Raw genomic sequence first — 26,157 nt, forward strand, 5'->3', positions numbered from 1 at the left:
TTGAAAATGAAACACTGCACTGTCGACTACAACACGATGCGCGAAAAGAACTTTTTTTGAAAAAAACGTGTCGCGTCTAGCTTTTATAAACAGTTTCTCAACAATTATTTTCACTGTCTTGCTGTGCATGTGATCATGATGATCGTGAGTTGAAATGAAGGACTTTTTGTAGGTGAACTGTATTTTGTTGAATTACATTGTAGTTGCTCCATCCGGCTACCAGAAGTAGAGCGAGGGGTAACCTTCAGCGCAGACGCCATGCTTCTCCTCCTCCTTCCCTTTGTACCACTAGTGGTGATCTGTTATTGCTTTAGGCGCTGCTTCTGTTGTTGTGGCAAAAATGACTACACTGGCCGTCATGTCATGGTAAGAGTTATTGAATTACATGTACCGGTACTATTTAGGCTATTTTAGTACATGATCTTTGTTTGGAATACACAAGTTTTGAATGCCCTCAGTCTACTTGAAGTAGAATAGTTGTTCGTGTTGTGCTTGGCAAAGGATCGGCTTTGTTTCTTGCTGCCATCGTTATTGTTAGATCACCGGAGGTTCCAGTGGAATTGGTCTGGCCCTTGCCAAACTATTTGTCCGCAGAGGCGCCAATGTCACTATCGTTGCTCGAAACAAGGTAACTTACTTTCATGTCACGTAATTTTGTGAATCATGCTCTACTCATTTGAGTCACCAAGTCCGGAAAAGGCTGCAGTCTATGACATACACAGTGATCCGTGCAAAGCAATTAATTGTACAAAGCCAAAAAAAGTTGCCACAAAAGTACACGGTTGCTGTCAAGATAAGAGATCACAGGTGGTGCAAGGGTTCATGGTACTGGGTGCTACAAATGGTGCTCATGAGTGCTGCAAATGGTGAAAGGGCGCAACAGGAACGCATACAGTAGAGTCGCGCGTCCAAGAACGTTGTTTCCAAGGGGTTAGGCGGGGGCGTTCTTATTTTGTTGGGCAATCTGGCTGCGTTCTTATAGCACGTTCTTAGAAACAATTCGTATAGTACTGAATCATATCTATCCCTGTAGCGTTCTTAGCATTTCAGGCTGGACGTTCTTGGGCTCAACGTTCTTCAGTGCGCGACTCTACTGACACTATAGGACATGTGAGGTACATAAGCAGAACTCAGTAGATGCAGCAGTGTACATGTAAGGCAGGGATATTACAATTAAGGTATTATACCAGGAGAAACTGATCTAAATTTCAACTACTAGTATAATGTACTGTGCTTTCAGTCTCTTCCATATTAATTATGATTTGTACGATGTAGTTAGGCGAGACCAGAATAAAATCCAGATTCCAAGGCAGGACCCATGTGAAATTGGTGCGGGCGGGCAAAGAAAAATTTCCACTATGTACGTATGCATTGCATGCTGAATTTAGGGGCCATCCGTAAATGCCGATATTTATTTAGAAACTCTTTAACCCCCTCCCTGAGAAACGAACACATACAAACGGTACCAAGAGTATATAACCCCCAAGAGTGTGCAACTCTGCATATGGAGTCTCCGATGGCGAAAACTCACATCACGTGTCTCAGGTATGTTTTGTACTACGTACAACTGAGGATAGCGTGCGCACAATCCAAAAATCTGCCACGATTATGCTGGCGAGTTGCATACCCGCAGTGAGTTTCTGCCAGGGAGTACTTTTATTATCACTCCGCTGCTCGCTAAAAATGGGCTGGAAACGTACAACTGGGACACTACACCACGTGATGTGAGTTTTCGCCGTCGGCGAACCCCATAGTCTAGAAAGGGTATCAGGATTTGCACACTCTTGGGGGGTTATATACTCTTGACCGTACATAGTATCGATATTTTTTTCGTTTTTTCTGGACATGCCCACACATACAAACTATGCATCTATATTTTTCGAGAAAAGAACAGGCGCTCAAACAATTCCCCCCCCTAAACGACAAATATCTATGTGTATTAGGATGGCAATAAGGGGCCATCCATAAATATAGATATTTATTTAGAAACGAAAACTAGTCGTTTAGGGGGGAGGGGGTTGAGCGCCTGTTCGTTTCTCAATAAATATCGATGCACAGTTTGTATGTGTGGGCACGTCCAGAAAAAAATATCGATACAATGTACCGGTTGTATGTGTTCGTTTCTCGGGGAGGGGGGGGGGGGGGGAGGGGTTGAAGAGAAATGACTAGTTTTCGTTTCTAAATAAATATCGGTATTTACGGATGACCCCTAAGCAGAACTACCGTATTATCTCTCTTATAAGCACAGGTCGGAGGGCTGTTGAGATTACAAACGCACAGTCTCCAACATAGTCACAGTGATAACACTGGAAGGCATACGGGCTGCTACCCGAGTTAAAAAATACAGTCATATAGAACATAAAAGTGCTCCACGTGCGGGACTTCCACTTCCTTATCATTCTTTTTTCTTCTCTCTGTTCTCTAATCATGAAATCTGAGTTAAATTCCAATTTGAGTGTGTTACCGGTATGCAACTTTCTTGACTTTTTCATGGTTGAAAACATATAAACACGGTCTCCAGTATTATCACGGTCTCCTCTATAAGCACGGGTGCGAGGTGGGTTGAATATAAGTACCGTGTTTATATTAGGGAGATAATACGGTATGATGTAATGTGAAGAACAGTAATAGGAACGATGAAAGTATAAAAATGCATCGAACTAGCTTTCGCACAACGCTCATCAGGAAGCATTGTTGTACTTATTACTGTTCTTCACATTACATTTCCATCATAGTCATTTCTTTGTCCATCGCCACTTTTTCTTGAATTTGTTCGTGACATCTCAATAAAACCTTCGTAACATGACGCTTCAGCTGATTCTGCTTATTGCCATCCTAAACCTTTTGTCACCTCGCCGCCTGTTCAAATCTACATGTATATTTACGGATGACCCCTTACAGTGTGACGTCGTGCCACACTCGACCTCCACTCGTACAGTCGTCGTCAAAAACGAAGTTAAGTCCATGTGCTGGTCGATCGAGCCAGCTGTTCCGATGTAGCGTGTCCCTTGTGAACTCGGATAGCAGAGCTGCACTGATGCCTGTATCAGTTTAAATGCAACGCATGATATTCTCATTGTATTGACAGCAGAGAAGAAGCTGTTCTTGGCATTACCTTGTAGACACCCTTTAATGGCCGAAAAATGATCATGGGAATATGTAGTGTATGTCAAGGTAGTCCTACGGGGTCCACGTTGAACCGTTCGCAAAACGAAACGGCAAAAAAAGTGCCAAAAGTTGTATCAAGAGTACATAACCCCCCAAGAGTGTGCAACTCGACTATGTGTGCTGTCCCGACAGAATTTCAAGTTGACGTCATTTTTATGATGCAATGCACGGATTATCAGACGAATCCGGAACGTGTGGTGAACCGAAGCCCATCTGATCCTGTACAAATTATTGCAAAGAAAAACGTGTGATGCGTTGACACTCGTACACATGTTGTAAATCACTGCATTGCATCATAGATAATGACGTCAACTTGAAATTCTGTCGGGACAGCAGGGTATGTGGGAGTTGCACACTCTTGGGGTGTTGTATCTATGTGAAGAAGAGGTTAGTGCGACTTCGGTGATACTTGGTCTACCAACGATATTTTGTACACGCTGAATCCATTTTGGAATAGGATGTTTGAACTATGAAAATGCTTGTGCTCTTCGGCGAGCAGTCCACTGCAAGGCATGATAAAATACAACTCTGATCCTTCTCTTTTCAACTGGAAACTGACCCATGATCTTCCTGTATTGAAATCTCCTTGTTTGTTGCTTCTCTTTTGTGGCAGGAGAAGCTGATTGCTGCAAAGAGTGAACTCAACGAATGTCAAACAAAGAGTGAGCAGGTCAGTGTACCCTCATTGGTATTCTATTACTCATGGGCCGTGTGACTGTGATAGAGTGCGATCACTGTGACGTAATTGAAACAGGTGATTGGTATGGGGATTCCCGGGAATCATTAAACAACTACGTGTGTACCGATCACTCGATGATCGATTCCGAACAATCAACTAATCTTTACGCTTTAGATCACTCGTTATTTTGCATCCGAAAAAGTACTGACGCCCATTTTTGTAGCGTTTCGATTGAATTCAACCTGGCTTTGTTTCTGAGCTACTTCTTCGCCTATGGATAATTTTAGGGATGACTTGGACATGGCTTTGGATATGGGGTAATTGTTGAGTGCAAACCTGGCACTGTTTGCTTGCAATTCTAATGGAGTAATTGATTGTTAACTGAAAGTGTAATCGGTGGGTGAAAATCCACAATCGTGTCAGCCCTAATACATGGAGAGTCCTTGTTAATGGGAGATGCAGTCTGTTTGAACGCAGGACGATTTTGCTTGTTGCTTTTGTTTGTCATCTTGTTGAGACTGTGGCCCTGTGGTTGGTTTGACCCGCTGCATTTTTGCTAATGTACTAGTGCATTTCCTGAACTGCGTACAGGGTCGTTTGTTTCAGGCTGTATACGCTGTTTCTGTGGATCTGTCGCAAGGTGTCGAAGCTATAAATGCCGCTGTGGCGCAGGTAAGTCTAGTAATGATGTGTGAGATGGTGATCACGGCTGCAATCTGTACTATCACGTCCGCACTCTCACCTCCACACTGTCACCTCCACACTACCACGTCCACACTGTCACCTCCACCCAATCACGTGCACTCTTATGGTCTGGCGGCTGGGAGCGTGCAGAATGCTGCAGATGACAGTTGGCAGTGTAGCAGGTCAGTCTGGGACTTTTTTCTGTCTCATTAGACGATTGATATGTCTGACTATGTATGGTCGAATGGGTGTAGGTCTTGTGCATTTGCCTCGCCTGCATGAGTGGTTCCACATTCCTTGGCGTGTCCTGGCTGATCGTATCGTAGAGGCATTCTTCTGTAAATTGCACTGTTGCACATGGGCATTATGCTTGTGGGTGTTTTGTGAGGAATTGAATTTGGGAATGCACAAGGAAGTTTCAGGTATATCCAAAAACACTCGATCAGTATCATGCTCCATACTGTAAAATTCATTATGATGCAGTTATGAGAGAGTAGGTACGATCCACTGACCTTCCAGTTCGTCTCTGTGAGCTGAGCAGTTTGTTAGTACCACCTGCCATACACAATACTTGTAGCACCGGGATATACATCTACTTCTAAGTAGTCCTACACATATCGTATATCCATACCGATTTCTTGTAATGAGATGTGGTATAACTCAGGAGTTGCGACCGACTCGGCCATTTGATAATAATTTGAAACTCTCCACCTCTCCACACTGCGCTCTTGGGGCCCACATTCACCCCACCACAGCGAGGAAGTTCGTTCTTGGGTAGATGTTCCATATCCTCCAGGCAGCTGTTTCGCTCATTGAGAGCTCCTCAGTGGAGGTAGATGTGGTATGTTGTACTTTTGTTTCTTTGCTTGTAGCCAATTTCTGAAATTGGTCAAGTCGATGTGTTGATCAACAATGCCGGGACTGCCAGCTGTGGGCGCTTCTTGGATGTGGACGAGAAGGACTTCTTGGTAAGTTCTATTACTGTGCAGCAATGCAGGGTATGTGTAACCACGAAGCATTGCCGTTGACTTGCGAAAGTGCTCAACCCATGAAGAGGAGCCTGCGACATAAGTTCACAATCAGGAAATTTTGTTTTGTTGTTGCTCTGAGTTTCATGGCATATCATCAGACAACACGTACACTTGTAACCATGTGCATATAGCCGAATTGTGTCATTACATTGATATTTACATGCAGCGTCAAATGGAGATCAACTACTTGAGCAGTGTGTACACAACGCGTTCTATATTGCCATCGATGATGCAGAGACGGCAGGGACAGGTTGCATTCGTGTCTTCCATGGCTGGCCAGGTACTGTGCTGTGTAGAGTGCTGTGATGTGCTGTACTTTGCTGTGTAGAGTGCTGTGATGTGCTGTACTTTGCTGTGTAGAGTGCTGTGATGTGCTGTACTTTGCTGTGTAGAGTGCTGTGATGTGCTGTACTTTGCTGTGTAGAGTGCTGTTGCTGGCTTAGCAGATACCCACAGAGTAGTAGCCATTACTTTTGCCCGATTGACCTACAACCTGGTGTGGCACGCTGTGCTCTACCTAGGCATGTACACAAGTATATTATAGGCTCCTAAACCAACCAATAACAGTCGGTTGGGCCAGTGATGGCTACGTCCTAAACCAGTGTGATTCCAGTTGCGGCAGCAGAGCTGGAGTTTCTCATCTATTGCATCTCCGTTCTTTCTAGCCGTGCATGATTAATACGGTGTACTAGTACTTTCTATTCTAGGTATCCCCTGTATATAGTGTTCAGTGTTTTTGGCTGCTGCGTGTCAGAGCACACTGCGTGCGTGGTGCATACCTGGTGTGCGACTATGACTGTGTACTTCATGAGGTTTTACAAAGCAGGTGATGTGCCTGCACAATCTTGAGAGACCTACCATCAAAGCTACAACATGTGGTGATTTCCTTCAGGTCTCTGTTTGGCATGCAAGGCATGAATATATATGGGCACTTGTGAAAAGACTGTAGTAGAATAAATGTGGTGTGCAGTACATGTTATATTCATGCCATGCACGTCTGCTTTTTGTAATGGAGAGTTGTCTACATTCACTGTTATGTCATTTGTGTGTTTTGTGTGCTGTGTCCTGTCTATTTACCACAGTAGTGTTAGTGCCAAGCATTTCGTTTGTTCATGTGTGTTCTTGCTGTGCTCCTGTCCTGGTCTGCTGCTGCTGCTGTTGTTGCAGGTCGGTCTGTACGGTTACAGTGCATACACGCCGTCCAAGTATGCCTTGCGTGGCTTGGCTGAATGCGTGCAAATGGAGGTACGCATGCCGATCTATTTCTGCCGCATGGTTGACTGGCATTGCAAAGGATGTGTCTGTATTGAAGTCTTTCTTGGCTGATATCGAAAGTCACGTTCAATATTGATTTATGCAAGACATGGCAGCCAGGAACAGCGGAAGTGATATACCCTGCTCGAGTTATTTGAAGTACTTATTTCAGAATTGTAAACAGTGTATCGTGCCACTGGCACTGTGCATGTGCGTGTGGTAGTAATACGGTGTACACTGTGATGCAGGTCACTGTCATCATGCTGTCACTTTCAAGTTTCAACTGTTCTGTTTATGTGTTTATGTGGTGTGCAGGTCAAGCCCCGCAACATCAAAGTATCCGTTGTCTTTCCTCCTGACACTGATACGCCAGGCTTTGCCAATGAGAACATTGCTAAGGTACTGGCTGCTGCTGTGTGTGCATGTTGATATGCTTTTGAAAAGAAACACATGCAGGGTCAGCATGCAGGCTGCGGTCATATGTGCATGCAATTTCTGTGTGGGGCAGTATGTTTTCTCATAAGTTCAATGCACTTGCAATTAGTATCACTTGTCCGGACATGTTTGGCTAACCTGCAACTCATTGAATGTGTAACAGTTGCACTGATGTATATTACAGGGTTCAGTTCAGTGAAATCTTCCCATGTGTTTTGATTTCTGTGCAAGTATCACTTGTTCACTTGTTTTGAGCATTGTTGGTGTTACTCTTCTCTTCTTTTTCTGTCTGCTCGTGTAGCCTGAAGCAACAAAGCGCTTGTCTGGTTCAGCTGGATTGTTTACGTCAGAGCAGGTTGCTGAGAATATCTTCACCGGTTTGGAGGTGAGTTGGCTCTGCTGTTATGGTTGTGTTGCTGCTGTTGTCATTCTAGTAGAATTGCATGCTTACTGTTTTTTCTCTCATGGCCTATCTTTTCAAGAAAGGGTACTACCGTAGCTGTTAGGAATCGTATGTTGGGTGGATGTGTGTGCACTGCACTTGCATGCAAGTACATGTACAAAGCCTAGGGACCTATCGTCTGAGGATGTGTGCGTGTGCTCTGTGCGTCTACAGCGCAATCGCTATAACATCTGGGTTGGACTGGACGGATTTTTCCTGAGCACGTTGACATGTGGCATGGGCCCATCCAAGTCATTCTTTGAGAGCTTCCCTCAGGTAAGAGCTAGTGTTTACGATTACAATGCACCCAAACACTGTAACTCCTTTAGGGCCTGGTCAGACTGCGGCAAAATCGAAATAATCCTAGGATTATAATCCGAATCTCCATAGTAACTTGCCGCCAGAGCGGCAAAAGCGAGAGTTGACGCTCCAAAAAAAAGCAAGAACGGACCACGCTTTTCCGCTCCAAACAGGATTTGACGCTGATACGCCATTGACGCTAATAATCACTGATTTTTTCATCTCGATATCGAGGAGCTAATTGGCCACGGACAACAACAAAACTCATAAGGATGGTTGCAAGGATTGCACTGAAGGTGTTGGCGATCCCCAAGGTGAAGGAATTTGACGTCGTTCTTGGAGATTACCACTTGACGCTCGAAATGAAGTTTGAATTTTCACTCTCCCCACATGTGTAGTGTGATCGCGATTCAAATTCTGGACGCTGTTCTGTTTTCGTCAGGCAACCAAGATTTGCCGCAGTCTGACCAGGCCCTAAGCACAGACTTGCTATGTCTGGAAAGTTTCCGCACCCACAGCAGAAATATTCCAATGTCATAATGGTGTATAAGTTATATGCAGTCCAGTTAGTCCACCTTTGACGCCGGGCTGCGTATGATGGGTGTCCAACTGTGTGTGTGTGCGTGCGTGCATGTGTGCGTGCGTGCATGTGTGCGTGCGTGTGCATGTGTGTGTATATTTGTGCTCTTGCTCAACTCAGGTCATGTTGGGTGGATTCCTTCGGTTCGTTGCGCTGTGCTACGTGTCGATGTTCAACAGCACTGTCTATCAGTGTGAACGTGAAGAAAACCGACTGTAATACTTGTCTGGACTGGCCCATTGATCTGCTGCTCACTTGGCAGGACAACTAATTTCAATGATGGCCTCATGTTGCTCGTTACTCCTCAGTCCGATATCTTCTGCAAGTGAACTACATGTACTCAAGATCTGAAATTCTATCTATTTGTTTTTCATGTGAAATTGTGAACAGTAGGTAAACTTTTGAATTCTGTCATTCTCTCTTTCGCCGCTTTTTTATCATCCTTTTTCACGAAAGAAAAAATAATGTTATTTTGCTATGACCAGCTAGGTATCTTCTTATTGTTTGCAGTGCCCAGAGTGCCTCTCAAGGCTGCTCTTATTATATTATTGTAGTCGTTGCTTGACCAAAATCTAGTGCACGGCGGAGTTTACTTCCACACATGCACTGCTAATGGTGGCCTTATCTGTAGCATATGTTTTAATATTTGCTGGCCCGGTTTCCACAATCTTGCAAAATAGGATTCTTTTCCCAGCGAAAGGTAACTAGCTGATGGTCCTTTCTATAGCATATTTCTATTTGCAGACACAGTGTTCACCATCTTAGGACTTGATCGCTCGGATGGACATGAATGGATCTTCCCGGGTTACTTGTTGCTCTGTACATAACTTTCTGTACTTACCCATTATAAGATAATGGTGTAGGCGCTGTTTTCTTCTTAGGAATGCTAGTAACATGTGCATGCAGCTTGGCTGTTTGGCATGTTTCTGAACGCACCCACAACTTTAAATTTCATACACAACTCAGAAGAGACTATTATTTTGTCATTGTGAATGTTTCCAGCCTTTTTTAAGTTGTGGAAGTCTGCATTTGGTGTGTGTGTGGTGGGGGGTCATGAGTAAACTGCATGTAGCATTAGAGATGCAATGATCATTTCTTGAACCTCCTTCCATTCAGGTTTTTATCTTGCATGGTTTATCAGAGGTGATAAAGTAATCCATTGCATGCCTCTGGGAGCTGGGACTAACAGTTGATTTCTAGGACTGGACATGCGCAACGAACATGGCAGACAGACTACATGCATGCTAGTACCAAGAGGACATAACCAGTGGTTATGTATTCTTGCTAGTAATTAGTATCAAGCGTGGATACCCCATGTACTCTTGCTAGTATATCCTACTACTTCTGAAGTACATTACTCATTAGATTGTATTCTCACACTGTGGCTTGAGTGCCTATGCAGCATTCAGGTGGCAATACAAACGTAAAAGCTGTGTTACTCTACCCCTGACAGAAGCAAGCTCACGTGATCAGTGGACAAGCTAGAGGGTCAAGACGAACACGCCTCTACGACACGATAACTCAGTGATCAAGTTCAACAGTAACAAAGCCAGTATTACGCCGAACAGCGGTCAGAATGAGCAGCAGAACGAAATGCAATGTGTCTGAGTTGACAGTTTATTGGGCATAAGACATTGACGGCTTAATTTAGTTGGGGAGTAAAGTGTAAAATATAGGCTGAACAGTCAACTGCATGTACTGGCATGTCACACAAGAGAAGATGGTGACTGAGGATCGCTTTCCGTGAAATTCCAGAGTTGAAACCCAGAACTCGGTTCCGCCTTCGCTTGTGTGACAAAACTCTGCTCGCCGGGTATCGAGCACTCTGTGAGTTGTGGAAGACCTCTAGTACGTACCGGTATCTCTATGAGACCAGAGTGTATCGAACTACCTTTGGGTTGAATAAAAACAAAATAATACTTCGAAGTAGACGAATATGTTGTTCTAATCTAAAACATATGAGTGAATAAAAACTTGTGCCTCACGAAGCCCCACTGTTTTCCATGGCTAACGGAATAAAAACCTCGCCAAATAAAACTTTCAAATAAAGGCACCAGATAAAAGGCGCTCATTTGCAAAGGTGCACACAGAGTATGAACAGAGCCAGGCTACCACTACGCTACCTATTCATATTGTGTGAAGAGCATGGAGATACGCGTTTCGTGCTATAATAATTATACGAGAGGCATGCAAGAAATATGAGAGGGGAGCCAACGGTGCAACATACTATGTACACCGGCTGTGGAACGGAGTTTACCTGATGTATCATGGGTCATGGCAAGGAAACTCAAGAGCTGAGCATGACTATGGTAGTACATTGTCCATTAGTGTTGATAACTTGACGCAGTGCACCAGTAGTTCCAAGAGTACATACTCTTATGACTGTCATATACCTGTTTGTCTGTAGTACGCTGTTTGAATTGCCGGAGCACGGGCACAGCATAATGAGTGTATGCGACCAGCACGACTGTTAGACTATGACACACCTGTGATAGTACCAGTTATTATCAATCGAGTGGCCAGTGAAAATCACGATCACCATCAATCCAGTGGCCGAGGCATGTCACATAGTTCGCAAGTTGCCATAGCATTGTGATTGGAGACGGTGCAGTACTTGCACACCCAACCCTGCTCATCCTGCTCGCCTTTCAGCGCTGCCAAACCACCCAGCACACAAACACATAAATCCCAAAGAGACATCATCACATCAAAACCAACATGTTGCATGCATGCACGCAAGCACCCACATCCTGCGCAGGGTTTGCAAGAATTAGGAAAGGCGCAGGAAATAATATGGAATTACAGCTTGTGATCAGACACATCTGTCCAGTACAGGGAGCCAGAGTTTATATGCAGCAGTGTCTGCTCCAGAGCCGGGTGAGCCGGGTAATCGACATGGTTGGGCGGCGCTTGGACCCGGTTGAAAATATAGTACCGGGTCACCTGTGACCCGGTTGGTACTTTACTTTGAAAGGACTGACTACATGGCTTGTATGTGTGACAGATCATGCAGAGGCGCGCGTCGAATACATGTGTACCCGGCTCCGACCCGGTTGAAATGGTTGCGCCAGGTACACGTGTACCCGGCTGTCCTACCATCCTAGAGCAGACACTGATGCAGGACTGTAGGTTAACAACTGGAACAAGCACAACATAACACAACACAACACAAGAGTGTTCACTCACCCGAGGATTGATACGACGCCAGTCGGGTTTTTGCTTCCGCTATGTCCGACCGCAATGCAGACGTCTCAGCCTCGAGTTGTAAGACATGCTCTTCCTACAGACACATACCAATACAAGGTACACAGCACAAAGCAAGCAATTTCATATTCTAACCCTATCCAATCCTTCCAAGGGACTGAATAGCAACTACATGTATTCCAAAACAGTGGTTAGCTTTCTCGGCGTTCCGGGACTGGCACGTGTGGCGGCAGCTCCTGTTATCACCCTATACATAAACTATATACATGTACCAGCATCCCATGGCAACTTGTTCATTCCAACAAAAGTTAGAAACAGCGGTTAGAAGATCTATGGATCTTATAGGTTGTGACGTTCCTCTCGAACTGATGAGCACTTCAGTTTAGTTGGAAGGGAATCCATTACGCTCGTTGTCAGTACATGTAACTTATCAAATACAGGTATACATACACACAATACACATTACACACCACCATACACACAAACACACACACACACACGCTCGCACACGCGCACATGGACATGAGTGCCATACCGAAGGGTAGCTAGTGTTCTCCTCAACAAACACCGAGTGAGACTGCTTCTTGGCTTGAATTTCCTGGTGAAGGCGCATGAGTTGGTTTCTCGCGGATTCAAGTTCCTGCACAGAGCACAAAACACACACACACACACACACACACACACACACACCACACACACACACCACACACACACCACACACACGCACACGCACACACACACAAACATACTTGTTCACATACACACACGCACGCACGCACACACACACACACATCACAACTGTGGAGGTTCTCACTAGTTTACTGCTTTCCTATACCACATGATAGACACTGCTTGCTTCCAAACAAGACATCAGACAACTAACATTATTCAAGCTGGATCCGTTTGAGCAGAGGAAAGTAGGCTCCTATAACTTGTAGTAGTAAACTCCCTACATGATTATAGAGTACAGTGGCCACTCAGAAACGGTACGGTTGAGTCTTCTTTGCTCTTACTCAAAGTGTAAACACACTCATCAGATGCTCTAAGTGCCTTCTGTATTGCTCACTCTGTCCACTGGATATTGAGCACTCTATGCTGTCTGAGGATGCATGATTGTACAGCATATGCACTGCAGTCTGTAGCTATACCAGCACACTAAATGGACCGATTGCCATTTGTACAGATCCACGAAATCCCGTAGAATCCCGCAGACCCGGTAGGGTGTTCATTGTGTGCTATGCATGCGCATTTGACCTTTTTAGCGTCATTGAATGGATGCAATCGCTTTTCCAGCTTCTTCACTTTGGTTAGAACTAATGACTAGCTAGATCTTTGTCAGAAAAAAAGGTTTTCGCATGAAATGCCTTCAGGCCCCATTTCTTAGTGGAAATAGCAGAAAACACAATAGGGTCCTGCACATTCAAAACCCTACCGGGTCTACGGGATTCTACGGGATTTCGTGGATCTGTACAAATGGCAATCGGTCTATTCTGACATCTGATAGGCAATAGCATTGGACACGAAGGGCAGTTTCACAAGTATGCCACATTCTCTCTACTTGCAGTCAAGGAATAAGATACACACGCATGAACACTTGGTACCTTTTTCATGCGATCTTTCCGTGCTAGCTGGTGAGATTCAAGAACTGTGAAAGCAAAGGGAAAATAGACAAATACTATGGTTTCTGAGGTACGCGAAGCAACAAGCATCCCAAGAGCTCAGGATCTGGGTACCAGTCTCAAAAGCTGAGGAAGTAGAGGTGAACACCACCTTCAGGCACTAAATCAAACACCAGATCTCTATTGCATCCTGCCACAAGAGTCTAAATCAACCACAGTTACCTTTATCCTATGGTGACTTCATGTTTCCAGCTGAGAAGCAAGCAGAGATGGATCAACAGATACTAGCAGATCAACAGGGGTCTTACCAGACGAGTACGCAGCATCAACAGAGCCGGCTGCTGGCTCAGCGCCGGTGCGTACGTGTTGCAGCTGCTGTTGCTGGAGGTTGCGCCATGGGTCGGCTGTCTCAGGATTAGCGGCAGCCATGGCTTGCACCGCACTATCACCGAGTCTCTACTGCCCAGTCACGCTACAGGGATGCTGATTGCACTCAGCTGACGAGGCTGACAACCTAGCCTGACTGTTATCAGCTACACACCAACTGTGAGTAACAGACCCACTGTGCATAGGTGTGTGAAGAAATGAACAGAAGACAAAATAACATCATGTGCAGTTCCACAAGAGTAACGATCAGAAAAAATCTGCCTCATTGGCAAAGTGCCATTGTGTAATAAAGAACACAGCCGCATAGTGGAGTTAGGTGTACATTCCGGGGTTTCCCGACTGACTTTCACTGCTGACCGTGGTTCTTAAAAAAAATCTTGTCCGGGTATGGCCCTGGTGCATGTACAATGTACATAAATTAATTAATAATACTGCACCGTACTAAAACAGCACACGGCCGATAATTAAAGGGGAAGTTAAGCCTAAAATCAAATTTTCACCAGTTGTAGTCTTCGGGGTCCTGAGTCGAATGGTCTTGGTCCGAGGAAGCTGAATGCTCCCTTCCTCCTTTATTCCCAATCGAACTCGCGCACTTCCACCGAAACTGGGTGATTGCGCCCTACTAGATGGGGATTTGTATGCAAAATGTCACTAAAAGCACCATTTCGTTCTTATAAAAGCACGGATGACCGCGATTGGCCCATATGTTGTAGTCTTTTGGACGCTGAGTCGACTGGATTTGGTCCGAAAAGGCTGCGATTCAGCGTTTGGCCCTTTTTCCCAATCGAACATGGTTGAACAAGCGGCCACGTGCTCCTGCGTACACCAGTCACCTGGTCACCACGCCAGCAAATATACGCCCGGTTTTTGACGCTCTGCAAAGTATACGCCCGGGGCTTATTAACGGAATTTTACGGTATTTCAAAAGAATTCGACCCACAAATGTATGGTCTGACGGTCAAAGGGTTAAAGCGAAACAAATGCCCACCGCACCAGAATTCGAACCTGGAAGTTGGCTTTGGCAGTTTGCATTAGATTTGAAGTCCTCCCAATCATTTACAACAAAATATACAACTGTGGTATTTCCCAGGGCTATGCATGTATTACAAGTACAATCTGCGTATCGACGTTTTTAAATTGTTTTCATGTGCTTGATTATTGTCATGTACCTCTTCAGATACGCCTTTGCCTCGAAAATTGAAATATCAAGTACAGCAGGGTACGTACAAAGCTCTTTTCTCTTCCCATCCACCGCGATCATAGGCCCAGACCAGATTGCCGAGAATACGTTGGGCGTCCACTCAGCTCCCAGGGGGTAATGCCTCCAATTATTATTTTTATTGATGAAGTATTACATTGCACAGGGTACCGGTACGGTGTGCTTACTGTGCTACTATTACACAGTATTAGAATAGCAAGAGTTCATAACCCCCGGGGGGTTATGTACTCTTGCTAGTGCAGCCTGCACGTACCTTGTAGACGAGCTCGAGACTCGAGAGGCACGCGTGCACGGGGCGTCATCATGATCATGTCACTCGACTACATGCGCATGAACAATCAGTCCGAAAATAATTTTTTTGAATTTTCGAATCTCGTTGTTTGGCCAAGGCTAGGCTACGGATGTAGTCGATTCCCGGATCGATCCCGGCCTTGCCTTTGTCTACTCAGTATTTTGTTACTTCGCACAGTACTTACTTTGTAGTTTTTACTCTCTGGATTTGTGATGTTTCCCTTAGATTTCTCCGCTGTGGGGCAAGTTTCGTTGACGCAAGATACCTTCCAACACCTGGGTGGTCACTTGAGAAGTTCTGAGAGGACTATTACCTAGAGTCCATCACCCGTTTATGGACTCTTGCTATTACATGTAGGAACTATTACTTGCTGGAGAGTGGAGTACGAGTCTTTGTTGAAGTCCAAAAGCACAGCATGGCAGAGTCTAGTGATGTTCTCCTAAGTCAAGGTTTCTTCAGTGGGAAGCACGACCATATTCATTTGGAGTTGAGAAGATCTGGCTTACATCTGCGAAAGGAAGGGAAGAAAGGCGTGGAAGTTCGCCTGACCTATTCATTTGAAGATATCATTGGAGCATCGGTGGTTAATGATGATGGACTTGATATCTGGGTATGCCCATTTGTCAATAAGGGTGTAGTGCGAAAGGCTGGGAGGCGTCTGGAAATCGTGAAGCTCAAAATGGATGGATCGACTTCACCTGAATTCAGGGCGAAGACGCTCAATGCTTTCCGATTAGCGCTGGTACGTGGTGCACGCCATCTTGACATCGGTGTTAATGAGGAACCATCAGTAAGAAGATTCATGGTCTACATCAACCCATACAGTGGTACAAAGCAAGCAGAGAAGATCATGAGAACGCAAGTTCAGCCCATGCTCCAAGCTGCCGGTGTCCAGATGGAAGTTGTCCTCTCAGCGCATCGAGGCTTTGTCCAGGAACACGCGAAATCAGCAGATTTTAGTGGCATAGATTCTATTCTTATCGTGTCAGGTGATGGCTTAGTGACTGAGGCATTAAATGGGATCATGTCAAGAACTGACTTTGCATCCGTCTTACAGATTCCGTTTGCCGTCATACCGGCAGGCTCAGGCAATGCCCTTGCAGCCAGCGTGCTTCATGCGTCTAAGGAGACGTATGGAATAGTGGAGGCCGTGTATGTTGCACTAAAAGGCTCGCCAGTACCGCTGGACATCATGAGCGTGACCAGTGCCAAGCGCCGTATCTACTCCATCCTGTCTGTGACCTGGGGGCTGCTAGCCGACGTTGATATAGGATCGGATAAGTTCCGGAAGCTGGGCAACGCTCGCTTCACTCTTGCATTTATGCAGACTCTCGCCTCACTGAAGAAGTACCCGGCAAAGCTGTCATTCTTGCCAGCAGAAGCTGTTGGAGACGTTGCTACTGATGGCGCGAACACGGAGACTGAATCTGTGGAGGGTATCGCTCTGGGACTTGCTGCCGTTCCTAAGATTCCGTCGTCATCATCATCAAGACGTTCACTACGGCGGAGAGCAACAGCTAGTAATCACTCAGTTGAATCGCCATCAGGTGGCACTGCTTCTAACGGCGCCAGTAATTTGCAGTCATATTCACTGCCGAAAACTGTCCATCTGCCGGCATTCTCTGATGGTCCTCCAGATCCATGGGTAGTAGAGGATGGCCAGTTCATATCTGTGTGTGCTGTGATGCCCAGTCACCTAGCATGGGATACACACTTGCAGAATCATGCCAGCCTGGCTGATGGTCTCATTCACTTGACCTTTATTGGCAGGAATGCGTCACGTTCCTCTCTTCTTACCGTCTTCACGGAACTAGGTGCCGGTGCTGGTGAGATTGCAACTTTAGCAACACACCAAGCCCATGACTTGCAACACCGGCCTGTGAAAGCTTTTCGTTTGGAGATGGACCCAGCACTCAGCTACTTGGCTGTTGATGGAGAGCACGTGGAGGGTGGTAGCATTCAGTGTGAAGTAATGCCACAGTTTGTTCAAATCATGGCTCGTCTACCTGCTGAGACTCCAGGTTCTGGTTCGAGTACTTCAGCTTCGAATGAAGCGCTGGCCAGTGATTCTGCAGCAAATGCGGCAGTAGCTGAAGATTCTGTAGTTGGCGCAACAGCATCCAATGATGCTCCGGCTACTACCACTCATTGTGCATCAGATGATGGGGCGGGTGATGATTTTCCTTCTACTGTTGAAGAAGACAGCACTGCGGATAACAAGGCTGAGCATAAGGCACACGGCAATGTGTCCAGTCAGGTAGACCTCTAGTGTTCAGAGATTGCTCCGCTCCGGCAGCACAGCTGTGCATATTCCTGTCTTCAGACTAGGAACAGAGATTGCTCCGCTCCGGCAGCACAGCTGTGCATATTCCTGTCTTCAGACTAGGAACGCTCATCGTCATGTAAATCGACAGAACCGATCACACGCACTTGGTCCTGAACTCGATTGTGTGTGTGCATGCACTCGCGTGCACACACACACACACACACACACACACACACACACACACACACACACACACACACATACACACACAAATACACTTAGTTGCCAGTATGGTCCTTGCTGGCAAATGCTACTATAACTTAGTCTATTAGTGAATCTGTTATTGTCTATATTAGAGAATTTTTCTTGTCATGTTGACATCTTAGCTATTTTCAGTTTGAGCTATATTATAGCCTATATTTAGTTTCAATGCACTTGCTGATTTTTACAATGGAGTAGTGCATGGCTGGCTCATATAATATTGCTACTTCGTATTCTGCAACTTAGGTTGGCCCGGAAATACCCAGCCTGGAAAACTACTGTCACTACTGACTTAGTCAGAGCATCTATAAACCATAACTTCTACAGTCACTGGAGTGTGTGTGTGTGAGTGCATGTGCGTGTAAAAGAGTGTGTTAGCGTTCCGCCGGAGCTGCAGTATCTCAAGCCACATCCTGAAGCCCGCACTCCCTTCAAGTTTGAGGACACATAGCCCATTGTGGCAGTGCGAAGGAAGGAGGTGTGTGTGTTCGTGCACGCACGCCTGATTCTGCACTCAGCTGGACCCGGCAGCAGAAGTATTATGTCACCAAGTACTGGTATAGCATTCACACTCAGTGACAGTCTTTGCCCTGTATGCTTGAGCAACCACTCATGCAATGTTTCCTCCATGCTGTAGCCAAGATTTAATACATGCCAGCGTAATATTCGAAATAATTTACCGGTACACAGTTTTACTCGTGTCCTTGAAATAATTGTCTACATCTTCGACATTCTGTTAGTATGTGAACAGACCTTCTGTTATTCTGTGAATGCTCCTGACTTGTCAACAACAAAAAAAACACACAGCACATGGTTGACTTCGTGTCTTGAACACAGGCATACAGCTGCTCAGTACATCATGAGAAAGGACGTACTAGTACTATACTAGTAAATTAGTAGTAATGGTGAAAACTACTCATGACGACTATACCCAAATGGCGGCCATCAGCAGTCGCACGCTCTGGGCAGTGTTATACATGCCTGTACTCTCTCTCTCTTCATCACACAATGCACCGAGAGTGAGGCGAGTCTTGTCGTCAGATGCTCCCTATCAGCTGGGTAACATTCTCGCCAGGCTATGCACAACACAACCAAACATTACTGTTGGTAGATGGAGTCATTATTATAGATAATACAAGATCAGAAACAAAAAGTCATCAGCTGGGAATCTTTGACATCAGTTTGCTAATATTCGCCAGCGCCAAGTATAAGCACAGCCTAGAATAGTATGTACAGCAAAATAAAAAAAGTGGACTGTGGTAGGATGGAAATGCCGCATGTGGCACACACCGTGTAACCATTTGCCATTATCTCTATTCAACATCTCAAGAAAAAAAACTACAAACTCAGACAAACACAAAAGGAAAATGACTGAAATACTAGCAGACTGTGCATGTGTGTGTATTGCATATGTACAGAGATAAAGGGGTATCAAGTCATATCAAATTGTCAACACAGTTTTCTGTGCATCTCCTGTGACGATAGGTAAGAGACTGGCCATACAGACACTGCTAGTATGCAAACCTGCACACATGCTATGATACAGCCGCTGAAGAGAACATGAACTGAACTTATACATCCTAGAGTTCACAGGGAAATTGGAGTTTGCCAGTACAGCTAACTGGTTACCGGTGGTCTGGTTTAGAAGAACTTCTTTTGTTTCTGACGAATTGCAACAGGAGCTCCACTGGCAGACTGAACTTGTTCACGTGTGGGCATGCAACCAGGGGGAGGTGGCTGGACAAGATAAGAGGTAAGAGAAGAAACAATCATGGCAACAGTCATAGAGAGTAGCAATACGAGTACAGTTGTGCTCGGTGAAGTCTGACCCAGAGTGCATGTTTGGCGCCCTCAACTTGCACGGCCCTTGACACCCTGGAAGTGGCAGCTGAACGTATACATGTACAAATACGATGATGTAATCGGAACGGCCCAGGGCACCAGCTTTGCACTTTGGGTCGCATTTCACCGAGCGCAACTGTATTTCTCAGTAGTCACACAGATACTGAGACCTATGGACAAACAGGCAGACAGGAAAACCAACATGTGCGCCCCATGCACACACCACCGTCTACAACATACCCCATCGCCCAGTGCCACTGGCACATTCTCTGGAGTGTCCACAGCCATGCCTTTGGTTTTGGCCATACTAATGTTCAGACCTCGGTTAGCAGCACATGACATGAAACTGGCCATGAATGACTCAAAGGCTGAGTGGTGGTAAAGGCAGCAGCATAGTCAGCAAAATTACTCAGTGACACAGGTTGAAAGCAGCCACGGCTTTGTAGTGCAATGAGCTTACGTCAAGGCTTGTGTTTAACGGTAACGCCAACATCCGGGCATTCCGAACGCCAATATGTAGCCACCGGACACACACACACACGTGCACACAACATTGAAAGATAAAGTCACAACATGGTCACATATCACTTACAGGAATAGTTGCAGAACCGCCGTTCCTGCCACCGAGCTTGGCGTTGGAATCAAATTCACTACATGCCAAGTTCTGGACATTTGTCTGAATTGTCACAGCGCCAGTAGCTGGTGCATAACTCATCTGCAACAGACAGTGATCAAACCCAATTATTACGGCATACCCGCACCTTTAAAGCAATGACGGTACGTGATGAGTGATAGTGAAGCCATGGCTTTATAAATGAGATGACATTTGAAATGTATTGTAAAATGAAGCAATATGTACTACGGTTTGGTTCTTACTTGATGGTTTCACGCGGTTGGCTTTGTGAATAAACCCGTTTTCAAAATACTATACTGACAAGCTTCCAGAGCAGCAGAAAGGGCAAAAAGCAGATTTTTAGATTGAAATGTTTGTGTGGAGTTTGACTTTCATGCCATTGTGTAGTAGGTGAGTCATTTTGCATCTAAAAATATTTATAGGCAAGCAGCGGTGTTTTGAATACTTCTTTTGAACTGTATAAGGACATTGATTTACAGGCGCAGGCACACGGTAGCGGTATGTAGACACACAGCCAGCAACTGTACTTTTCGCCCAAGTCTGCAGAAAATGCCCGTACAGACCGTACCGGCAGGCACGAAAGTGTGTGCCTCTGCGCCCATAAAGGGACATAATTGTGCACTTTGTGGTCCGGCGTACAAGTCATCCATACTATACCGTAGTTCCGCGCATATAAGCCCATGGGCTAATATACGAAATAATGCATTTTCAGGGGAAAAAAATCAGTAATAATGGTTCGTTTTTTAGCCCTGGGCCTATATTCGAATTTTGAAGGCAGATGGCACGCAAAAAAGTACAAGTCCGTGCGCGGTTGTCCGCCCACCGTATACTGCACTGCTGAAAATTCAGCACTTGTTTTGTCTTTTTCAATTTCCTTTCTTTTTTAACCCTCCACTTTCTTGTTTTCTGGCTCATCAACAAGAACAGCTCTGTACCGGTATTGTGAAAAATACACTTGACGAACGGGTCCGTAACGGTGTTTGGGTCTGTTTATTAGCCCATGGGCCTATAAACGGAGGTGGGCTTATATGCGCGGAACTACGGTACGCATGTCCATATACTGTAAATATACAAAATTTCCGCGCTGCAAAATTTCGGCACTTCACGATTTTTGACATTTCGGCGGCGATTTATTTTCGGCGTGGGGTAGAGGGCATGGCATAGTGCGACAGATGCTGTGAAAAATTTCATCGGCGTTTTAATTTAGGCGTTTTGGGTCGGTGCCGAATATAGCCGAAATTAAATAGCTGCCGAAAATTTGTATATTTACAGTACATGTACGCCAGGGAATCGTAAAATACGACTCCCTGATGTACGCGAGCAAAGTGACCTCTCGATCTGCCAAAAATAGCAATGTCGTTTTGTAGTTGCAACTCTTTTCTACATGTACATGCCCTGACTTACTCCTTGTGACGGATATTGCTGCATGCCAGGTTGGGCAGCATACGCTGCGTTGGGTTGACCAGGGTATTGCTGCATGCCAGGCTGGGCAGCATACGCTGTGTTAGGCTGGCCAGGGTATTGCTGCATGCCGGGCTGTGCACCATACTGTGCAGCAGCCATGGGTGCAGCAGCGGGATACGGTGATGCTGCCGCCGGATAGGCTTGTGCGCCAGGCTGGCCCGGGTAGGCTTGTGCAGCACCAGGCTGGCCCGGGTAGGCTTGTGCAGCACCAGGCTGGCCTGGGTAGGCTTGTGCGGCACCAGGCTGGCTGCCCGGGTACGCTGGATAGGCAGCCTGCTTAGCATGCTGTGCTGCTGGGGCAGTAGCACCAGCATGTGGAGGTACAGCACCGCCGGCAGGCCCACCCATGCTCTGATCATACGGTGGCGGGTGCTCGCCTGGGGCTGGTCCTGTTGGGTACGGCGCTGCCGAAGCACCTGGAGCACTGCTGGGCGGGTAGGGTGCAGCTCCAGGGCCAGCACCGGGATAGCCCATTTTGCTATCTGCTGCTTGCGGTGCGTATGGCATAGCTGCACCTTGCTGCTGTGGTGGGTATCCCGGGTATGCAGCCTGCTGTGCTGGCGGCTGCTGCTGCTGCCCGGGGTAAGCGTTGGCCATATACGGTGTTGCTGCCGGTGCACCCTGACCTGGGTAAGCCGCCTGTCCAGGGTAGGCACCAGGGGCAGCTGGCTGTCCAGGGTAGGCGCCAGGGGCAGCTTGAGGTTGATATCCGCCCTGCGGCATCATTCCAGCAACGGGGGCACCAGCTGGAGCAGCTACAGGAGCATTCACTGGTTGTGCAGCAGCACCTTGCCTCGGGTAGCTTGATGACTGAGTTGGATAGGCTGGTGCTCCACCTCCTATCCAGAGAATCCGTTCAGAAAAAGAGAGAAAAAAGAGGACAGGATAAAGGAGAGGTCTTCATAACGGCGCTTTGAAGAAAATGACTGTTCTGAAATTACAAGCTGAATGCCGTTCGGTATGTCAAGCAGACTGTGCAAACTCCTTTCTTATGGGCAGGCTGGACAGCGTGTTATTACATCATGCAGGCATGCGCCAGGATTTGAACCGGCGAGTCAAGCAAAATCTGGTGGGCTAATACGAGTTATCACTGATTTTGAGTGCATGAGTGGAGAGCCTGATGCAGACAAGTTCCATGATGAAGACGGTGCATTACGCACTGACCCACATTCAGAGTTGCATACTCTTGGTAATGGGCTCCTGATAATACTTTTTCTCACAAGACTGTTGAGTACAGTGCAAGCTACTCCTCAAGCTGACCTCATAGCTCTTCTTCTATACTTCATAAGCGATGTCAATCTCAATCTACCAGGTATCAGATATCCAGAACTGAATTCAGGGTGGTCTGATGGAAGCTAATACAGTGCTGCATATGAGAGTATAAGCAACTCATACTCTCCCAGCCCAGCCATTACTTTCATGTGTATGTTCGTTATGACAACATGTTGAAGTTCCATACCTTACAACCTGACTTGGATAACTAACCTCTTTGTGGTACAGTGGGTTTTGACAGATTAGGAATTTCTACATGGTTCAAAGTGCGCCCTACATGCGCCCTCAATAGCATACCCCTTATGTCTGATTTTCAACCTATCATCCCGCACTGGTCGTTTTCCCTCTGCATGGAAAACAGCTAATGTTATACCGATCTACAAGAAAGGGTCCCGCCACGAAGCATCGAACTACCGTCCGATATCTCTACTGTCCTGCGTTTCCAAACTCTGTGAGCGCGTTTTCTACGACCAATTGTACTGTCATGTCTCGTCACGTTTGAGTTCAGCTCAGTCCGGATTTCACAGAGGCGATTCTACCACCCTCCAGTTGATGCGCCTGGTGCAATTAGTGTGTCGACATCGGGATGCTGGAGATCTAGTCGGGATCTGTTTTTCGATCTTGCCAAGGCCTTCGATACCGTCTGGCACCGGGGGCTTTTGGCCAAGCTTCGTGGATCATTTACTGTAGACGGCAATCCCCTGCTATGGCTGACATCTTACCTAACTGGGCGAACGCAGTACGTCACGGTACATGGGACGTCCTTAGCCGACACAACAGTACTATCCGGAGTTCCCCAGGATTCCATCCTCGGCCCCCTTCTTTTATCTTATACGTCAATGATCTGCCCGCAGCTGCCCCGGGCACATCACTGTTCGCAGACGACACAACGCTCCTACGGGCATCTCCTAACATTACTGGCCTGATGAGTAACCTAGCTAACGGGATTCAAAGAGTAATTTCCTGGATGTCGTCTTGGCGGTTATCGCCCAATCTGTCTAAAACTAAAATCATGCTCTTTCCTTCTCAGCCCGATGTTCCGCCCCTCCTCCATCCCACTTTCCCCCAGCCTATAGACATAGTCTCCAGCCATAAGCATCTTGGCATTTTCATTGACTCTAATCTTTCATGGGAACCCCACATCGATTACATATGTAAACGATCAAGTTCATCTTTAGGAATCCTCTCTTCCCACTGTTACCATCTCCCAATCTCTTGTAAACTCCTCTTTTACTCAGCTTACCTACGCCCCATTTTTGATTACCGTATTTTACCGGTTGTAAGTCGACCCCGGTTATAAGTCGACCCCCCTATCTGAAGGTCTCAATTCTGCGTTTTAAGTTTTCACCCAAAGAAGCACTACTAACCACCTCCTGCTACTAACACATCAACAAATCATGTAAACATTCCTCATTGGAGGATATAACGTCCCAATCCTTGAAAAAGGCCAATAAACTGGCAAAAATGTGTAAACATGGTGCACTCGTGCATGCAGTGCAGGTCATTTTGTGTAAGATACTGATAGTTCCCGGTTATAAGTCGAATCCCGGTTGTAAGTCGACCCCCACCCTTTCTCCTTCTATTTTAAGTCGTAAAAGGTCGACTTACAACCGGAAAAATACGGTATGCAGATACTGCTTGGGCTGGAATTTCCACAACCCGTGCTGCCAAGCTCGAAATTCACCACAAAAAAAGTTCTCAAAATTCTCCTCCGAAAACCCCGCATGCTCCCATCTTCCACCCTTTATGCCCTTGCTGACACTACCCCTTTGTCTAAGAGACGTAATTCACATCTTGTCACCCTTATCCATTCTCTCAAACTCAATCTGTGTCCACCTCACCTCCACTGTTTCAACTGGTTCTCTTCCCGTAGCACGAGAAACTCCCTTTCCCTTCCGAAACCTAAGTCCTCCTTTCTACTTCACTCTCCCTTTTTCACTGCGTACTCTGCGTGGCTGGCACTTCCCCAAGAAGCTAAGGACCTTTCTTCCCTCCGCCTTTTTAAGAGCCTTGTCGCGCCTTGACTTTGATTTTGTGTTTCTCATTTTGTTGCAATCACTGCTTATCCATGCCGGTTCCTTTTTCTTCTCCTCCCCTTCTCCCTTCCTTGCCATGGTTGGCTAACACCCTCTCTCTTTGCATTGGCCGGTGTTCTCACTGTGCTATGAGATGCTGTAATAAATAAATAAAGTACTTCAGAAGTACAACTGACTTCTTGCTACAGGCAAGGGCTGTGTGTGGGTGGAGGATAAGAACACCATAACTACATGTATTCCAAGCATGAGGACACTACTGTACTAAAATAGTCTACATTGGAGTTTCAAAGTTCTTTCTGTAAAAGGAAGAAACATAAAATATGCTGCTACATTGGTGTGGGTCGGCCTCACCTTTCTGAGACTTCGAACCGAACCCCATCGTCACTGTACTAGCTGTACGGAGTCCACACGCAGGGCTAGCCTAGACAAGTTGGGGCTTGCAAAAATGTGATGTGGTAAACACAGCACAGTCTCAATCTCTCGATCAAATGTAGTTGACAACAAGATCACTTTGGCAATGCGATGTTGACGTGGATTGTTATGCTATAACACACAGCTAATAAATAACTGACTCGTGATGAAACGACAATCTACTCAGAATGATAAATGCCCAACAAAAGCTAATCTTTGACTGAAGAAGTGAAGGAAGCTACAAAGAAGATTCAACCACAAAGTCCCGAGCTACATGTATCTTTGCTGATCTGTGTAGCTAGCCTGGCCAGGCGCAGGTTCACGCGTGAACATGAAGTGTGCAGACGCGGTACGGTACGGTGTATTATGACGTCATTCCGCATTATAGAGCTGGCCGGCGCGGGGCCCGGCCGGGGGCCAGGGCTAGGGGCCGGGTGCTTATTTTTTAATGTTGGCAGACTTGCTGATCTTATCAAGAGGAAATACTCTAAAGATGGTATCACAGGCGCCGGCAGCTCGGGTGTTGTACTCTATCATCAAGCTTACAATCTACATGTACCTATGCACTCTTGTCTCTTGCTCTTATCTGTGTGTCCCAAGAGTCCACAAACACGCATGATTGATGGACTCTTGTGTGTCTCTTGACTCTTGTAGATCTGGACTAGAAACTTGGCATG

General features: G+C 46.1%; 4 protein-coding genes across 5 annotated transcripts; 2 read left to right on the forward strand and 2 right to left on the reverse strand.

Moving 5' to 3' along the window:
- The first annotated feature begins 159 nt into the window (after positions 1-159).
- On the forward strand, positions 160-9,585 carry LOC135806351 (3-ketodihydrosphingosine reductase-like). 2 transcript variants are annotated; one of them, XM_065320521.1, is made up of 11 exons: positions 160-366; positions 539-628; positions 3,782-3,838; positions 4,439-4,519; positions 5,404-5,499; positions 5,729-5,842; positions 6,730-6,807; positions 7,132-7,215; positions 7,553-7,636; positions 7,868-7,969; positions 8,694-9,585. In XM_065320521.1, exons 1-11 carry the CDS (start codon positions 259-261, stop codon positions 8,790-8,792), a joined length of 993 nt encoding a protein of 330 aa, XP_065176593.1. In that variant the 5' UTR covers positions 160-258; the 3' UTR covers positions 8,793-9,585. The 2 variants fall into 2 exon arrangements, with proteins under 2 accessions (XP_065176593.1, XP_065176594.1); XM_065320522.1 differs by having other exon boundaries at positions 161-366; positions 4,454-4,519.
- A 457-nt stretch (positions 9,586-10,042) lies between these two features.
- Positions 10,043-15,171, reverse strand: LOC135806352 (TGF-beta-activated kinase 1 and MAP3K7-binding protein 2-like). Its single transcript, XM_065320523.1, has 6 exons — positions 15,011-15,171; positions 13,705-13,958; positions 13,379-13,422; positions 12,313-12,417; positions 11,760-11,853; positions 10,043-11,227 (listed from the first exon to the last, which is right to left on the reverse strand). The coding sequence occupies exons 2-6, from the start codon at positions 13,823-13,825 to the stop codon at positions 11,115-11,117; spliced, it is 477 nt and encodes a 158-aa protein (XP_065176595.1). The 5' UTR covers positions 13,826-13,958; positions 15,011-15,171; the 3' UTR covers positions 10,043-11,114.
- Positions 15,172-15,436: 265 nt separating this feature from the next.
- Positions 15,437-18,560, forward strand: LOC135806353 (sphingosine kinase 1-like). The gene has a single exon (XM_065320524.1). It carries the CDS (start codon positions 15,710-15,712, stop codon positions 17,561-17,563), a length of 1,854 nt encoding a protein of 617 aa, XP_065176596.1. The 5' UTR covers positions 15,437-15,709; the 3' UTR covers positions 17,564-18,560.
- Positions 18,561-18,815: 255 nt separating this feature from the next.
- LOC135806354 (calcium-binding protein P-like) lies at positions 18,816-25,723 on the reverse strand. Its single transcript, XM_065320525.1, has 4 exons — positions 25,421-25,723; positions 21,702-22,600; positions 20,256-20,378; positions 18,816-19,558 (listed from the first exon to the last, which is right to left on the reverse strand). The coding sequence occupies exons 1-4, from the start codon at positions 25,446-25,448 to the stop codon at positions 19,463-19,465; spliced, it is 1,146 nt and encodes a 381-aa protein (XP_065176597.1). The 5' UTR covers positions 25,449-25,723; the 3' UTR covers positions 18,816-19,462.
- Positions 25,724-26,157: the final 434 nt, after the last annotated feature.

The sequence above is a fragment of the Sycon ciliatum genome, chromosome 1 (assembly GCF_964019385.1).
Source record: "Sycon ciliatum chromosome 1, ocSycCili1.1, whole genome shotgun sequence".
Classification (NCBI taxonomy): domain Eukaryota; kingdom Metazoa; phylum Porifera; class Calcarea; order Leucosolenida; family Sycettidae; genus Sycon; species Sycon ciliatum.

Bases quoted from the DNA above. Each gene is read 5' to 3' on its own strand.
- LOC135806351 (XM_065320521.1), top strand. From the start codon at position 259: ATGCTTCTCCTCCTCCTTCCCTTTGTACCACTAGTGGTGATCTGTTAT. The intron at 7,637-7,867 runs GTGAGTTGGCTC...GTGCGTCTACAG, and splicing joins ATATCTTCACCGGTTTGGAG to CGCAATCGCTATAACATCTG. The intron at 7,970-8,693 runs GTAAGAGCTAGT...TGCTCAACTCAG, and splicing joins TCTTTGAGAGCTTCCCTCAG to GTCATGTTGGGTGGATTCCT.
- LOC135806352 (XM_065320523.1), bottom strand. From the start codon at position 13,825: ATGGCTGCCGCTAATCCTGAGACAGCCGACCCATGGCGCAACCTCCAG. The intron at 13,423-13,704 runs GTAAGACCCCTG...TTGCTTTCACAG, and splicing joins TGATGCTGCGTACTCGTCTG to TTCTTGAATCTCACCAGCTA. The intron at 11,854-12,312 runs GTATGGCACTCA...ATGTGTCTGTAG, and splicing joins AGAACACTAGCTACCCTTCG to GAAGAGCATGTCTTACAACT.
- LOC135806353 (XM_065320524.1), top strand. From the start codon at position 15,710: ATGGCAGAGTCTAGTGATGTTCTCCTAAGTCAAGGTTTCTTCAGTGGG.
- LOC135806354 (XM_065320525.1), bottom strand. From the start codon at position 25,448: ATGGGGTTCGGTTCGAAGTCTCAGAAAG. The intron at 22,601-25,420 runs GTGAGGCCGACC...TTCTCTGGATAG, and splicing joins CGGTTCGAAGTCTCAGAAAG to GAGGTGGAGCACCAGCCTAT. The intron at 19,559-20,255 runs GTAAGTGATATG...TATCTTGTCCAG, and splicing joins GCGGTTCTGCAACTATTCCT to CCACCTCCCCCTGGTTGCAT.